The sequence below is a fragment of the Manis pentadactyla genome, chromosome 7 (assembly GCF_030020395.1).
Source record: "Manis pentadactyla isolate mManPen7 chromosome 7, mManPen7.hap1, whole genome shotgun sequence".
NCBI classification, from domain to species: domain Eukaryota; kingdom Metazoa; phylum Chordata; class Mammalia; order Pholidota; family Manidae; genus Manis; species Manis pentadactyla.
Window position 1 is genome coordinate 18,854,420 of NC_080025.1, and position 17,402 is coordinate 18,871,821.

Below are 17,402 nucleotides of genomic sequence, written 5' to 3' on the forward strand. Positions count from 1 at the left end.
TGTTGCAAACTATTCTGTCTCAAAGATGTATGTTTCAGAACTGTTGCTTTTTAAAAGCTCTGCTGAAAACTTCCTTTGGGTGATTTGAAGTGAATTGTCCATTTTGTGCAATGGAGCAGTTACTTCTTAAATGGCCAGTTAGGAGCAATAAATTATATCCAGAGAATGAGTGATGTGTGCTTGATGCACTGAGAAGATGGGACTCATTGTATAATATTTCATTCTGACAGTAGAAGTCACCAGAGCTCCAGGTCTAATCTGTCATTTTTTCAGATGCTACGTGCAAGTGTGAAGGTAGAGAAAACTATGGGTAGATAAAAAAATCTCGATTTTGAGTTCGAAAAAGGGTGTATATAAAAGAACTTCTCAGTTTTCCAAGGAAAGAGACAATCAAGGGCAAATCTTGTGAAGTAGTTTTTGGGTTGTCACCCTGCCAGCGTCTTCTGAGCTGGAGAATTCCATGTTCAGCCCTCAAGAAAGTGGCCGCCCAAGATTTCATGCTGTGCGTTCAGAACACTACCACTAGGTGGTGATAGAGTCACCGTTACTTTTGATCAACAAAGGAATTAGTTAATTTTTTGAGTCACGGTGGTAGCTAACCATCTCCATGTACAGGGATGCATAACCCAAAATCAAAAACTACTGTTTTCTACAAAAATGGAATGTATGTTAGCCTTCAGGGATTTTTAAACCTGAGAATTTGTGAGCAACTTTCAAAACCACCCGCTCTCTTTTCTTCTCCAAGTTGAAATTCTTTGTATAGCTTTTATGCAAAATGGTCTGTAATCTAACTAAATACTTGTAATATTAATCTCACTACTTTCTAAGGCAGGCCTTAACATGCTTGAATATTTGTTAGTGCTGGGAACTGCTTCCTTACCTTTATATAAACTCTACTTACCTAACACTGCACACGTCTTTTGCCACGTTCTGTTTCATTGCGCTAAATCCCTCTCCCTTTCCACACACTAATCTCTGCCACCTGCTGGATATTGGGGTTTCCCATTTTCAACTACTGGCTGTTCTCTCGTATATCTTGAAGCAAAAGGTGGTAGAATTAAATAAAATAATCAAAAGGAAATTAGCCACAATCATTTTTTATTTCTATAGCATTGTTTCTCCCATTTTAATTCTCCATTCAATAAAAGCAACTTACGGAGTATTTCACATGAGCAGAAAGCTGATAAAATTATCTCAACAACTTTAAGAAGATTTTAAGTTCATGCTTACAAAGGACACAAAAGAATTTTCTTAATTTGAATGGATATTATGCATTGAAGCCAGGTGGAAGAGCTTTCATCATCCAAGGAACTTTTAAATATTAACAATTAACTGTGTTCTATTTTTCAGATTACACTAGATGTGCTTGCTGATATGGGTCATGAAGAGTTGAAAGAAATCGGCATCAATGCATACGGACACCGCCATAAATTAATCAAAGGGGTAGAGAGACTCTTAGGTGGACAGCAAGGTAAGATATTCAGAAAAAAACAGTTCAGAGATTAGTGGAACAGGGTAAGTGTCGGGACTGGTATTTGAACTCAGGCGGTTTGACTCCAGAGCTCGTCTGGCACCTCCTGCCTTCCACATCTCAGTTACTGGCACACTCTCCCTCAAGTTGCTCTACGAGAAACTGAGTCATTTTTCCCTCTCTCCCCTCATTTTATAATCTCAGTATCTCTGGAATCTATACTTCTGTCCTTACCCACTGCTGTCACCTAATCCAGGTCACTGTTATCTCTCTCCTGGACTGTCACAGACAGCTCCCAGCTTATCTCCAACCTTTATCTTTACCTCCCCTTCTACACCTTCCCTATACTATAATTAGAAGACTTCTCAAAATGATTATATGATCATATCATCCCATTACTTAAAACCCTTCACCAGAATCCTGTTGCCTTTACGGTAAAATCAGACATGCATAGCGTGGTCTTTATAACCTGCCCATTCTCTTATTTACCTCGCCTTGGCCCTTCTCCCATAATCGCATCTGTTCCTCAGTCTTCTTCCACTGAACTTTCTGTTACAAGCCACCTGTCTTTCTCCTTTGTATGCCTCCATCTTTATCATTTCTGTTTGTTAGAAATGCTTTCACTATAAGAAAGCAAAGGGAGAGAAAGAAAGTAAGTTGAATTAGTCTACAGAGCTAATTAAATTGCAAGAAAGATATGAAACTAAGTGTTAGGAAGCTTTGAGCTTGAGTCTTGCTTATTTGTGTTAAATTAACAAGAGCAGTGTATTTCAAACATTTTAAGTGACGATTTCAAGCTACCTACAGAGTTTTAGAGGATACTTGTATTTTAGACCTGACTACATTATAATTACAGATGTGTGTTTCTTCTTTATCAGACATAGCTTCATGTACATGATTGAGTTCAGTCCAACACATAACTACTGAGCCCCTTTGTATACTAGGAACTCTGTAAGAACAGATAAAGTTGATTCCCAAACACATCTCCATGACTTCTCTCATCTTTGGGTATATTTATTTAATATAACTTTATGTGTCAGGTTTGGATTACGAATAGTTTAGACTTGTTCTAGACTGATATCAGTTATTTATGACAAAGTTGTTTCTGAAATGGAGCCTACATAGTATGGGCTTTTGTTTAATTTGTTAATTTGTGTTTCCTACAGGCACCAATCCTTATTTGACTTTTCACTGTGTTAATCAGGGAACTATTTTGTTGGATCTTGCTCCAGAAGATAAGGAGTATCAGTCAGTAGAAGAGGAGGTAATATACATCAAAATGTTTATGTTTTCCTGATTTCTGTGGCTAAACCTATTTTTTCCAGGGGAGGTAAGTTTGTCTTACATTGACTGTGGTCACTTGCCTTTCACTCTAGCTCCTTAGCCATTGTGGTGGAATGTTGCCAGAATTAAAATGGGACTAGAGATTAGAACTATGCCACGTTGCTTTCATGCCCTAAGCCCAGGGTTTCCAGTGGGCAAGCCAGGGGTGTCTTTTCATTCTGGAGATTTTCTTGCAACTCATGCAGATAAAGACCCTATTAAAACTATTTTCTTATATTGTTAAAATGCTAAGAATGATATGGAATGAGAATCTTTCCTCACAGCAACTATCTTCTCATCTCTATTTTTATGCAAAGTTATAAAATGTGATTATAAAATCATATGCCTAATTTGTGTATGTGCTTATACACGCCTCCTCACTCTCTCCTGACTCGGGTCACCTTTCATTTCTCCATTCACAAGTATTTTGAAGCGCCATAGTAAGGCTATTTATATGAACCTCCTGGTAGACAGGTGCCACAGGGATTCCCTTCCTGCTGGTGGCTTATGCCTCACTTCTTAGGCCTAACAAGCAAAGTGCCTGGCGGCATTATCATAATACATAAGCTGCCTAACTAATTCCATTGTTTTACAGAGATAACATTTTTGTTGTCTTCTGATTTGTGATTAGTGCTCGTATTCTTCCCATTCCAGGAACTCAGGACCATTACCTCAGTGTAACATTTCACCTCAAACTTGGCCACTTTATCAGGAAAGCAGTTTGTCTTCTAGTGTCTTGTTGCCTAATCATTCTCAAAGTTAGTCAATTCTGAGTAATGTCAGAAGTGTGGTGAATGGTTTCACAGATGGAGAAATAACTGAATCAATTCTATGAGAAACTAAGGTCTCGAACACATTTCACCTTTTCATAATAGTTCTTTGTAATTTGGAGAGTAGAGGAGGCGTATTCAAGGGCAAGTCATTCCACTTAGTTCTGTGTCACGGCTACTGCCCCCGCTCTGCGTAGGTGTATTTTGAGATTCCCAAATTAAAGAGGTGCTGCAGAATACTTCATCTAGGGAGGATTTGTGGATTTTTTAAAATTCTTTGTGTTTATTTTAGCATTTGTCCAGTGGGGTGTTGAATGGATATGGGGTTTTAGTTTAACTTAATCACCACATTGTTTCTCATCTCAGAAACATAAAATAGTAGTGTGGACAACTTAATGTGATGCTTTATTTATGTTTCCCCATCGTGTTTACAGAAAAATCCTTCAAAGCTTTTATTGGAATGTAAATAGAAAATGCAGGAGTTTAATATTTATATACCTTTGACTATTTTTTCACCCAAAATACTCACTAAACGTGATCAATTTATAGTGAACTCCTCTTTATTTATTAGTGCTGAGTCTTAGACTCATCAGTGTGCCTGTTAACGGGCAGTGGATGGGGGAATTCCTGTTCTTATCTTCTCGAAGGAAAGAATTGAGTCAAGAGACCCCTTGAAAGTTAAAGCCTCAAAGAGTTTTTTATTTAGCAATAGCAAAAGAAAAGTACAGTCCAGAGACAGAGGAGCGGGCTGACCGTGAGGGTGGGTAGCGTCAGTTGGGTTTTGCACTGTATCTTTTTGGGGGGGTTTTGTTTTCTTCCTCCCGTTTTGCCATTCTTACATCAACCTTTGGATGTGCCTTAGTTCCTCCACTTCAGCCTCTTTACACGAGCTTGTGTTCATCATTTTTTCCATGGCATCTAGGTGAAACCTGCAGTGGGCCAAAACCACAGCGTAAATGATATTCTCATGGCCTCGGGGTTATTAGTGGACAAGATTTTCCTTAAGTGCACATGCTCCAAAATTGGGAAGGTCCCAGTGACCCACATCTTTTGCTTATCTGTTTGTGCGGAACTGCAGAAGGGGTTGGTCTTAGGGAGCCGGGTGGTCTGCATGGAGACTGGTGGGGGCTGCGTGGTCTGCTGCCCATCTCGGTCCGCTCCTGCTCATGTCTGTCTAACTGCCTGCTCTAAGGTAACAATAGAATAGAATTGAAATGTTGAAAACAACGAAAGGAATGTCTTTAGAATTATACACTGGCAAATTTCCACCAAGTTATTTTATTTTGTTTGATAGATGCAGAGTACAATTCGAGAACACAGAGATGGTGGTAATGCTGGTGGCATCTTCAACAGATATAATGTCATTCGAGTAAGTGTTTGAAATTTCGGGGTGAAAACTGGATTGCAAGGCTTGCCTGGAAATCAAGTGTAGACAATGTAAAAATGTTTTAAAGTGTCGTAGTTCCAAACTATCCAGGATACTCAGTCACCTGTTGCCCTGCCATAGAGAAATAAATCTGTAACCCCGTAAGACCATACTTCACTTCACTAGAAAAACAGATATCTGGAACACAGCAAACCTGTAAACAGAAGGCCAGATCCTCTGGTATTGGTGATACAAATACGGTGATGAGACTCCCAGCTCACCCTCAAAGTTGGAGCAGAGCTGACCGTATTTTTTGTTATCACCATTTCAGAGTAGCTTGGAAGGCCTGGATTTTCAATCTGACTGAGTCAGTGATTATAACAATGCATGTATCTCTCAATCTCAGTATCTTAATTTAGAATATGGGATAGATGACTGCTCTGTGCATTTTTCAAAGGGATACCATGAAGATGAAAAACATCTGTTGAGAACTGGTTTAACGCTTTGGGTTAATCTGTGGAATTTACATCAGTGCATATCAGAATTTTCTTGGGAGCTTTTAGAAAAATACAGATTTACAGGCGCCTGTATTCTAAAATTTAATAAGTCTGGGGAAGAGTCTAGGAATACCTTTCTTTTTTCTTTAACCCCTCAGGCGATTTTGAGGTGGAGCCAGGTCTGATGCAGAATAACACACAAAAACCACAACTGAAAAGTGTGTCACTAAAACCAGAGTATTAATTGAATTACACTGGTCCTGGCAACTTTATCATTTTTAACTAATTTTTTAAGCAAACAAAACAAAAAACCAAAAGGTGAACATTCCTAAAGAGAAACATACTTTTCATCTTAAATCATAAACTGCCAATTCACATATATTTCAGTAATTCATTTCTTTCTTCCACATCTTTAAAGATTCAAAAAGTTGTCAACAAGAAATTGAGGGAACGGTTCTGCCACAGACAGAAGGAAGTGTCTGAGGAGAATCACAACCATCACAATGAGCGCATGTTATTCCACGGTGTGTATCAGGACGGTTATCATCTTGCGGGGCTTTTGCAAATTCTAACAAAGCAAAAAGGTTGTGTTACTGACTGTGCTAGCATTGTGTAAAAGATGGCTTCTTCTGATTTTTTTTCAGTTGCCTGTTGGTACCAGCTTTCTAATGCATTTACATGTTAGTACAGGTTTTCCAAGGCATGTATGATGAAAATAATTTATCTGACATTGTTTCAGAACTTAAACTGCAAGTTGAGCCATCTAAACAGTGAAATATTTTTATTATAATTTAGCATAATTGTTATAGTTTGTCAGGTTACCTATTACTGCTTAAAGGAAGACTGGGTGTAAAATAACCCATTGTGCTTTGGTATCTAAAATCTCATGCCATCTGCAAAATCCATATAACATCCTTGCTTGGTGAACACTTTGGCTTCCTCATAAGATTCTAGTATGTAATAATAATTTATGTATAGCATACCGACTTGCAGCTTTTCATTTATGCATTATTAATAAAGTCATATTAACCTTCCAAGTGCAGATAGTATTCAGCTAATAGAGATTCTAGAAAAATACTCCAAAACTAATCTTTCTATCTTTATATTTTTAGGTTCTCCTTTCATTAATGCCATTATTCATAAAGGATTTGATGAACGACATGCATACATAGGAGGAATGTTTGGTGCTGGGATTTATTTTGCCGAAAACTCCTCTAAAAGCAACCAGTATGTTTACGGCATTGGAGGAGGAACAGGCTGCCCCACACACAAAGATCGGTCCTGTTATATATGTCACAGGTGAGCATCCGGCCTTTTGTAATGTAATGGTTGTGTGCTCAGATCATGAACCAGATGAATTTCTCAGGTGCTGCAGAAGTCACAGGTTACCCTCAGTCTTAACTCCTAATGAGTCAGACAGGTTTAGGGTCAGATGGGAGCAACTGATCCGCCTCTGCTCTAACAGGGGCGATAGCAGTGGCAGTACAAACAGATGCATGCCATCCAGGCATAGGTCACAGTGAAACTCCCTCCATCCTGGTTTTCTCCCTGGGCTTCTCTTTACTTGCTTCAGATTTAGAATTTTAGAAGCTGAGAATTACTTCTGTAGAGCCAGACCCTCTAGCTGTAGTCACATTTGGAGTGAGATACACAACTTCTATAAACAAGTAGAAGCTTTCATTTGCTTCTGATGTTCCTACTGATGTTTTTAAGTCAGGATATATAATTAGCCTTTAAAAGTCCCACTCTGAATATTAACTTTGGAATTTATAGTAAACAAATGAAATAGGTTTTTAAAGTCCTTTTTAAATGGGATTTTAAAACTCAGAAATTAAAGAGATACTAGTATACTCCTCTGAAGTCAGGGGAAAAAAATACTATTCCCTTTTTGCCATTGGAAAAAATAGAAAAGAATTGTACTTTACAAAGATTGCAATTTATTTCATTTCTCTTTAACCAGATGCATTATTTTTGTGAAGTTGGCTAATAAGACATTTTGCAATTCAGTTGAAACCTCAAAAAACCCATATAACCTTGGAATTCATTATAGTTGTTTACCTTAAAACCTATCACTGCCCATTACATTATGAAAAGAATTGTAGCTGTCGGCAGTTCTAGGATGGATGCGATATGTCCAAAAGGAAATGTCTTTCTATTAAGGTTGCTGTAGTTAATAACACAGAGAAATTCCCGAGGATATGTAACATACAAAAATTTCTCTGTTGCTTCAAACCTAACTCCTAAATAAGCAATGAAAGTTAACCTACATGAGGATTAACAGTTGCTCATTAAAATTAGACACAACTTTGTGTCTTAGCCAGGATTTCCTAGAACGCAGAGCCTGAAGCAAAAGCTTATGCACTAGCACTTCCTTGGCAAATGCAGGAGCAGGGAAGCAGGAGTGAGGGCCCAAGAAGAAGCGAGGTGGAGGAGGAGGCAGAGCAGACAGTGAGGTGCATCCGTGAGCTGGCCCGGATTCATAGCAATTAAGTTGGGTGCTCTGTCTGTGAGACATCGTCAGAGAAGCTGTGTGACCTACTGCATCTCACAACAGTGCATCATGGGAGAATTTATCTGCTGGCCCCTCTCCTGCACTGGTCAGGATTTACCCGACAAGGCAGTAGTAGCCCCACAGTTTGGGATTCTGCACCTGTAGATTGCACCACAGTGCACAAGGCAGGCCAGTGGGCAGGCGGGAGCCTGTTCACTTCAGATGCCTGGCTGTTGCCTGCAGCCTCATTGGCCAGCCAGCCCTGCACCTTCTCCTGCCTGCACAGCACAGGGAAGCCTGGGGCAGGAAGCAGGAGGCAGGAGGCGAGGGCCTGTCAGGTCCAGCTATGTGTGGTGTACGGACTGAGAGTAGCCCTAGCAGAGGGTGCGGGGGGCTGAGCAGGCATACCTGAGGACACCTGAGTGCTGCCGCAGTGTGGAGCCTCCCTCCCATGTGGATCAGACCTTCTCCAAGAGTATATATTTGATAACCAAGCCAGCATCCCAGGGAACCATCAGCAGGATCACACTAAAAAAGCCAGTCCAGGCAGGACCCAGTTATACTGGATCTGGCAAAATTTTGACTTAACATATCTCTGATTAGTTAAATGTGAAGATCGTACTCTGTTACAAAACAAACTGATTGAATAACTATTTACATATAACAGTATGACCAGTCTTACTAATTAGTTAAACTGTTTATAATTTATGTAAAGTGTTTGCAAACTTTTATTTTAAAGGGTCCCATAATAACTATCTAAGGCTTTGCAGGCCATATGACTCACCCCTACCCTTGTACTGCAAAAACGGCCACAGACGACATGTGAATGAATGTGGCTGTGTCCAATCAATTTTTATTCACAAAAACCGGTGGCAGACTAAACTTGAGCCATGGGCCGTAATTTGCCAACCCCTAGGTTATGTAATACACTTTCTTCCTGGTTTGTCTTCTCCTCTATAATATTTAACATCTGCCCTAATTCACATTTCACCCAGGTAATATAATTTCCAGCTGTACATTTAAGCTAAGTGTTTTTGTATATGATCCCCTTTTATATTTTTTATCTCATCCCAGTTTTTCCATCTTCATAATGAGTAAACCCTGTCCTAATTTCCGATGCTGCTGCCAGCTGATGATCCTTCACTTTGCTCCTGTCCATCCATACAGGAACTCAATTTTCACGGGTATTTCTCTCTTTCCACTAGTTGAAACTTGCCAGGTGTTTTCTGTGACTGATTCCTAAACCTCACCAAAACCATTAACTACTGAGCCTGCAACAGCTTTGTGTGGTGTACGGGCTGAGAGTCAGCGAATCAACTGCTGTCCCATTCCTACTCATAAATTTGAAATTGACATTTAAGTTACCTTGCCATGTGTGAGGTATATTTTTAAAAATCGACAAATCTAGCAGTTATCATCCTAAGATTTAAAGCTTCCTTCAAAGCATTGCTTTCCTTTTTTTCTTTAGACAAATGCTTTTCTGTAGGGTGACCCTTGGAAAATCCTTCCTGCAGTTCAGCACCATGAAAATGGCTCATGCCCCTCCAGGCCATCACTCGGTTATTGGGAGACCAAGTGTGAATGGGCTGGCATATGCGGAATATGTCATCTACAGAGGAGAACAGGTATGCTACTCATCAGATAAGCATAACCCAGCTACTAAACACGTCAACACAGCATTTGGAGGCTACACAAGAAAACCATTTAATGAAATATCCACCACATAGTCGATAGCTTTAGTTGCCTCAGGTCAAAATAAAGATATCAGAATTCTTTGATACCATCTTGACCCACAGAATCCATCTGTCACCTGTCAGCCAAGTACCACAGTGTGAACAAGAGACAGGCTGAGAAATAAAGGCCTGGGATCTCATGCTGTCCTGCGGCCTGCTGTTCTCAGTTCATGCTCTGTGACTTTCATCTCCCAACACGGCAGTGGAAAGCCAAGAGCAGTTGCCATTTAATGGGTCTCCTCCATGGATGCTCTTGCCACAGGCTGGTCACATGAGTTGAATCTCTGTACTCCTGATCGCAGTACCTACACAGAAGGATAGCTTTCTGAGTCATAAAGCTAAAATGCTGCTAACTGCTTGAAGCTTCAAAATAAAATTGTCAACAAGCTGAAAAACTTTCTGTCATTTTCAGCCCAGCCCCACACTCTCACAATACTGCTAAATGCCTACTGATGTATCTTTTAAAAAGTCAGTTTGAACTTAACTGCACTGATAGAGAAGAGAAAAAAGGAGAAACAAGAAATTAAGTACAAGTAACCTATGAAAATAATAGTTATTATATGCTATCAGTTTTGGGCTGGGTAGTGTGTGGAGTAGGGGGACAAATGGCAGACAAATCCTAAACCCCATTTAGGGGCTGTGTTGATGGTAATGGTGTGGGTAAAGCAGTGGAACTCTTTTCAGTATGTTCTAGGGTTGAGCAAATGTGTATGTTGTATTGATTTTGGGAGCTGGGATTCTCACTGTAGAAGAAAGGAAATGATTGTGGAATGGGGGAAGGTAAGGAGGACTCTGTAGGGATGGACAGAAATTGGAGGTATTGATGTGAACTCATGGTTTCTAATGTATGTATGTATACTGGTTCATACATGGATGTATAGGTATATGTGTAAGCCTGCATGAAAGCATGTGTATATATATGGATATATATGTGCATATATTTCTTAACACTATCTGCTGAAAGCAAAGAAACCCCAATAGCAGTGAGCACATCTACAGCCCACATCTTGGTCTCTAATACCATTGCCCATAAAAGAAAGCTGGGCCTTTTGGAGAAACAGCTAATTCCAAGGCTGGAGCAGAAAAGGAAAAAGATTAGCCTGGAACATCTTGTTATACAAGAAAGTAATGAAGTGCTCAAAAAAAATGGTGGGGACATATCATAAGGACACAGGCAGCATGAAGGGGCTTCCGCTTACCAAATCTGGGACAGTTTGAACACCAAAATAAATCCAGTAACAAATACTGTGCTTAAATAAGAAATAAGACTTTCCAGAGTAAATGAAACCCAAGACACAGGACAGCTAATTTAGGGTCTTGTTCCCAAATTAGATCTGGTACTGGAAGGAAAAGGATATTATTAGATCAACTGATAAAACTGATGACAAATGGTAGGTAGATAAAAGTATTATATCAATACAAAATTATAAGGCTGATTCTGTGCATATCCCTATTCCTAGGAAATAAATACTGCCATATTTAGGGATAAAGAACCATGACAGCATATATAACTTACTCCCAAATAGGTTCAGAAAAAAAATGTCTGTCTGTCTGTCTCCCTAGTATACCTAAAGGCAGGGAAAAGTACAGGTGATAAAGCAAATGAAATGAATAAAACTTTGACTATAGGTACACGTGGGTACAGGATATGCAGGTGTCTGGGGTACTCTTAATTTTTGCAGCTTTATTTGGAGTGATTTCCAAATAAAATATTTAAAAACTACCAAAGAATAAATTTGTCAGATAATTCTGTTTAAATCAGAAACTCCAGAGAAACTCTAGGGAAATGCTTTCTCTTTGACCCAGTAATTCCACTTTTAGATATTTGCATTAGAAATAATCAGTGATGAGCACAACAAAAGCTCTAAGGATGTTCATCACTGTCTTGATTATCATAATGAAAAATTTAAACAACCTAAATGTCCAGCAAAAAGAGAATGATTAAATGTCAGTATATTTATATGCCTATATATTAAATTTATATTAAATATGTATATGTATAACATTTATATTAAATTTATATTAAATTATAAATTTATATTAATTATATAAATTTATATTAAATTAAATATAAACAATTAGTTTATATATCTAAAAATGCATTTACATGATATGTTAAACACAGAATCAACCACAACATAACGGTTATCTCTGGGTTACCTATGGTAAGTAAATTGTTTTTATATTTGGGTGGAAAGAAATAAAGTAGACTGAAAAAATAATAATCGGTTTGTTTCTAATATTTGCTAGTCCAACCATTTCCAAGGTAATTTGGCTTCTTAACTTGTTTAGAGTCTCTTGCTAAAATAATTTTAGAGAATGATGTGGTCCAAATCTTCTGAGAGGAAAAAGTACCTTGAAAATGAAATGCATGTACTTGTGTGTTTCATTTTGGGGACGCATACTTGTGCTGCCATGCCCACTTGCCCACACAGATAGTGTATGTTGTGTACAGACAGTGTAGTGGATTGTAATGACAGCATAGTAGAAATAGTGTACTGTAATAGTGTACTGTAAAGCCTGCTACTTGAGTCATTTTCTGTCAGCAGTTTCCCCTGATTTACAGTGAGGTTTTCTTTTGCTAACTTCTATTTCATTCCCCGTAGTTATCTTAAATCATCTTTCACCTTTAGTATTAACACTTCCTAGAACACACAAACATTTTCTTCAAAGAGTTGATTTGAGTATTACTCATAAGATTGTTTCTTTCTGTAGAATTGAAAAAATGTATTAACAGTTAACTGCGCTATCCTTGAGAGAAAAGTGTTTCTGATTTTAGTAAGTGACTGGACTTAAAAATCAGGAATATTTTTGTCTGTTGTAGTTGAAGCTTCACATTAAATTAGACATAAAGGAGAGGTTTCCCCAGGCATTAGTTGCCACAGAGATTTATCCTATTTTACTGAAATGTTGTGAACAATGCAGTTATTTAACCTGAGAATAGAAGACTATACAATGATTATAGGGTGATTTTCAAATAGACACAATTATTCAAAAGAGTATGATTCGTCATCTCTCTGAAGAATAAACTGAAAGCATTTGAGATTAAATTGTAGCATTTGGAGATCTGGGTTAAGAAAAGTTGGAAGGGCGAAAGGCAGTTGCCAAAAGTGGTAATTGAATTTTTTCTTCTAGGAACTTAAAAAAAAAAAAAAATCTATGGATTTAAAGTGACTTGATAGGAAATCATGTTTATTGGTCTGTCTTGGGCCCTTCTGTTCCTGTAGTTAATAATTCCCTTGCCTTAAATCCCTCTGGGCTTTGATGTGACTAATTAGTATCTCAAACTGGACACAGAAACAATCATAGCCTAATCAGTGGGCGGCAGGAGCACTCAGATAAGGACCTTTAAGTAACTGATACCGTTGGCATCTTAGAATTGGCCTAAAATTCACATATGTCAGGGATCCCCTGAAGTAGTGCATACCAAAATTCAAATACTGGCATGACTGACTCCTTTGCTTAAGGAATTTTCTGCAAGCACAAAGAATGCGTCATACCAAGGATCATTAAATTTCACTGGGTAAAAGGAAGTTGGGTGTGCTTCACACTCGTTTTTGACACTTAGCACATGCTAGCTTGGGTTATTTTGGAATTCCTCTTTTTCTGTGTCTGGCTTATCCTCCCAAACAAGGTGAGAAACTGCATGACAGCAGGGTCCATGTCTCCAGCCAAAGTACTTTTTACACAATAGATGCTCAATAGATGTGTACTGGTGATAAGTAACATCCATCACGTGTATTTTTGCATTTCAAATATTAAACAGTCTAGGTTTTTGTTATCCTTCATTCTTTTTATTATCTTCATATCTGTATGTAAGGAAATTGTAGATCAGTATTCAAAAAGTTATTTGGGGGCCCCCAAAGAATGCTATTTGGGAAAAGATAACACTATTTTTCAGCCAGAGACCATTCTGAAATACTGAGTCTAGTCTTACTGTTTTGTTATGTTATATATAGGACTGGAGAATCCTTATGGTTTCAGGGGGTCCCCCCCACATCCTGCAGTTGTCTTTGTAGTGTTTCCTGGTTAAGGTTTATAACAAGTTCCTGTGGTCAGCCTTCCTCTTCCTGCTCCTGTCAGAAGGTTCTCTGTCCATTCCAGGCACTGAACCCTTGGTTTACATACTGCAGGAAAGCAGAGACAGAAGAGAAAGAGAATAGAAGGGGCGAAGGGTCCAAATCTGAGCCATTTTCTTACCTATAAGAGTTCCCTTTAGTTAGTCACCTTTTAAAAATTATCTCCAGACTGTTGCCTCTGAGTTATCTGTGACTCAGTGCACCTCACCCTTCCTCCTTCTGGCTCAGGGGTTATAGTTACTCGATGAGTAACTTGAAATCAGTTCTGCAGATCCATTCTTTCCTTTAACACACCTTCATTGAACACATGCTGTGTGACAGCACTGTGCTAGGCGAGGTGAAAAGGAGACTTTCTCCTGCCTTGGTTTTCCTGTTCACAGCACAGGGCTCTAAGGAGGGACGCGCGCAGTGTGACTAGTTTACAGTCCTCGAAGTGGGAATAGCATTAGAACAGTTCTCCAGATTGTAGGATGTGTGCATGTTCACGTACTGCTGTGTATGGCCATCCTCACTGTTCAGATGCCTGTTGTTATTGGCTGGTCCCCGCAGGCTCTTGTGTGAGCATAGAATGTTGGTTAGGATCGACAGCCTCTGAGGCTTCCACATTTAATATTGTACCTGCCAGAAGGGTGATGTGTTTTTCTTCCTGTCCTTCTCAGGCATACCCAGAGTATCTCATCACCTACCAGATCATGAAGCCGGAAGCTCCTTCACAGACCGCAACAGCCGCAGAGCAGAAGACCTAGTGAAGGCCCACTGGTAAAGGCCAGATCGGATTTAAATGTGGGACTGGATTACAGTGGATTGTTTCCAACAAAATCAATAGTCTAGAAACCCCTGACAGCCTAGAAATAAGCTGTTTGTCTTTATAAAGCATTGCTATCGTGATGAATATAGTATGAGTACCTGATACATACTCAACTGCTACTATTCCCTTTGAGGAAATGTTTACAGGGGCGGCCTTTGAACATATCTCAGGCTCATTTTCATGGCAATTACCCATTTCTGAAACAAGATTGCTCTGATCAAGACTTGGAAATGGAAAAAAAGAAAACAACCAATATTTTCTCAAATGTTCACATTTCAACACACTACATTGGCTTTTTTATATATGGCACGTGTATATAATAAATATACACATATTCAGTTTTAATTTTTTCCAAACATGCATCGTGGCTTTTTTGTTTTGTTTTGTTTTTGCTTACTTTGAGCCAGAATCTCCTTGAGGATATTTTGCACAGAGTCACACTGACCAAAACCATTAGCAATGCAACCCAAGCTTCTGGCCGAGCAAGACTTAGTTTCCACATTCTTTTCCTCACTTTGATTTCTTTTGTATCTGCGCTTGTCAACGTAAACTGAGATGGAAAAGAAAAACATCAAGTTTCAGTTTCCTTTTATTAACTGGCCAGTCTTCCAAGGGACAGGCGCAGGCGTCCCCCTGACTCAGAGCTCCCCAGTTCAGGGCCGTCAGAGCCAGGGAGGGCCACTTGCTCCTTCGGTGCAGGCCTGCTCCAGAGGCGTGGGGACAGTGCGGGAGGCCCGCGAAGAGCGCAGGCTGCGTGATGCTGGGCAGACGCCGCGGGGTGAGCCTCCAGGGAGGGCTGTGCAGAAGCAGCAGGAAGCAGGGCGAGCAGCCCGCGGTTCTGTGATACCGCGGGAAAAGGATTGCACGGACGCCAAAGGAAAAACGACTTCTCACCCTGCTCCACCAGAATTGTCGCCCCCAAAATTAGTTGCCTTATTTCCAAATCAGTGGGATTGCTGTACTTCATCAGAGTAAAAAAATAATTGCTTTCTTGTTTTTCTAGTTTAAAAAGCTAGGATTAAAATCCTTTTCAGTAGGTAGATATGCACAAATGCAAGGACTTTTTCGTTTACTCCAGGTTTGGGGTTTATTTTGAGTGAGGGGCTTCAAATAGTTTCTGTAGGTCCCTGCACTAAATTTTTGAACCATTTCTTCAAAAGAACAAAACTGAAACCAAAGCTCTTTCAGTTACTTTTTTGGACAAAGGTGGAGAGACACCGTATTATGTCTTCATGAAATTACTACTTTGTTTCACTTGTTCTTATCAACAATATTTGCCAAGTGCACACCAACACTTATAAAAGATTGCCCATTAGCCCTTACTCTTCTCCCCTTAACTGAGCGGCACTTTGAGTACATCAGCTGGTTTATGTTCACGTGCTGTGCATCTTCTCAGCTTTGATGCAAAGCGAAGAGGAACATAGTGGAAAAAGAGGAAAATCAGTGTGACACAAACCTGCCATCTCAACTTAAAGCCCTGCAAATGAATTGCTTCTTTAGTAATGCAGGCTCATTAAACTGTGACCTCATTTAGTCTCCATAAGAAAAATAAAATGGTTACATGCAAAAATTCTAGAATAGGCTCCTAGAGAACACGTTTTGCTTTCCTTCTGGCTTGAGTCCAACTCTAGAACTAGGCGTTGGGATCTAGTTTGAGTTTTATAGCAGAGTCTTGCATGGGTCCTCAGAATCAAATCAGGAATTAGCCTCAGTTGTTGCTTCTATTGAAGTTTCAGTGACCCAGTCTGGGCCCTCGTGTCTTGGCTGCTTGTTGAATAGCACTAGAATTCCATATGAAGCTTGATACGGAAGTGTGATAGTTATTAGGAGGGCTTTTTTCCTCCTTTCCTTCTTTTCTGCTGTAACAGTGGGTTGAAGAAAGAATCATTGTAGCTTCCAGTAGCTGTGAAAGTGACTATTACTTGCCTCCTGACTTAGAGTTTAAAATGGTAAACACAAAAGGGTTAATATGGTATAGATATCGAAAGCTGTGCAGCTTCATTAAAAAGATAAGCCACTACCCACCTGTGGGTCTATGTTGTTTCCATCATACTAACTAGATAGTGGATGTGCCGGTTTTAAACTTCAGCCTTACACTCAAGAAGTTAAACTGTGGTTCCGTATTAAAACTGCCAATGTTCTGTCTCTGATGTTCTGTGTGAGAGTAAAGGTACCGTGTAAGAAAGACATTTCCGTGCTTCTTGTCTCGTAATCATTTGAGCACATTGTCCTTGAAAGAATGTGTATATATTATTCATCTGCTAAAGAGAATAGGATGAGGGTTGACTGACATCTCACAGGAATCAAATACATTTTTTCAAACCTTGAAAACCAAGGGTCATCATGAGGGCACTCAAGTTAGCGAGAGTCGATGACTTTGGGAATTTCCATCCGTAGCAGTGTGCAAAACCCTTTGGAATTGAATTAGGCCAGAATCCATTTACTTTCCTGTACATGCCCTACACAGAAACACTAGCAAAGTGAGGGCTTCCCACGTGGCTCCTTGGAAGAGCCCTGTTTCCTAAGCCACATGGAAGAGCATCTGGATGCCTCCACCAGCTTTACCGCAGCTCTAAAATCCAAGGGCTTCTCGACCTGAGGCTCCAGTTTACTAGGTATCGGCCAGCTCGATGCTTGACTCAGGCGTAAGTTAAGTACTCTGGACTGGCCCCTCTCCGGATATTTGGCCTCCTCCCTTTTTCCCCAGATTGCTAGTCTGGCTGGAATTACTGCCGCCACGCCAGCAATGACCTCCCTTCTTCTCCTTGAGTCCTACAGAAGGAGACTATGTTTCTGTATCACAGCCTGAACCAGGTGTTGGGCTTCAAGTGCTCTGCTCAGAAGATTCTGCCACTTTGTTAACA

General features: G+C 39.7%; 1 protein-coding gene across 1 annotated transcript in view; it reads left to right on the forward strand.

The window, feature by feature from the left end:
- TNKS (tankyrase) overlaps positions 1-16,717 on the forward strand; it is a 178,696-nt gene extending 161,979 nt beyond the window's left edge. The window contains exons 21-27 of the mRNA XM_036894099.2: positions 1,351-1,471; positions 2,638-2,735; positions 4,859-4,933; positions 5,846-5,951; positions 6,540-6,726; positions 9,387-9,543; positions 14,390-16,717. Of these exons, the coding sequence (XP_036749994.2) occupies positions 1,351-1,471; positions 2,638-2,735; positions 4,859-4,933; positions 5,846-5,951; positions 6,540-6,726; positions 9,387-9,543; positions 14,390-14,476 (831 nt within the window). The 3' untranslated portion in view covers positions 14,477-16,717. The remainder of the gene's footprint in view (positions 1-1,350; positions 1,472-2,637; positions 2,736-4,858; positions 4,934-5,845; positions 5,952-6,539; positions 6,727-9,386; positions 9,544-14,389) is intronic.
- The last annotated feature ends 685 nt before the right edge of the window (positions 16,718-17,402 follow it).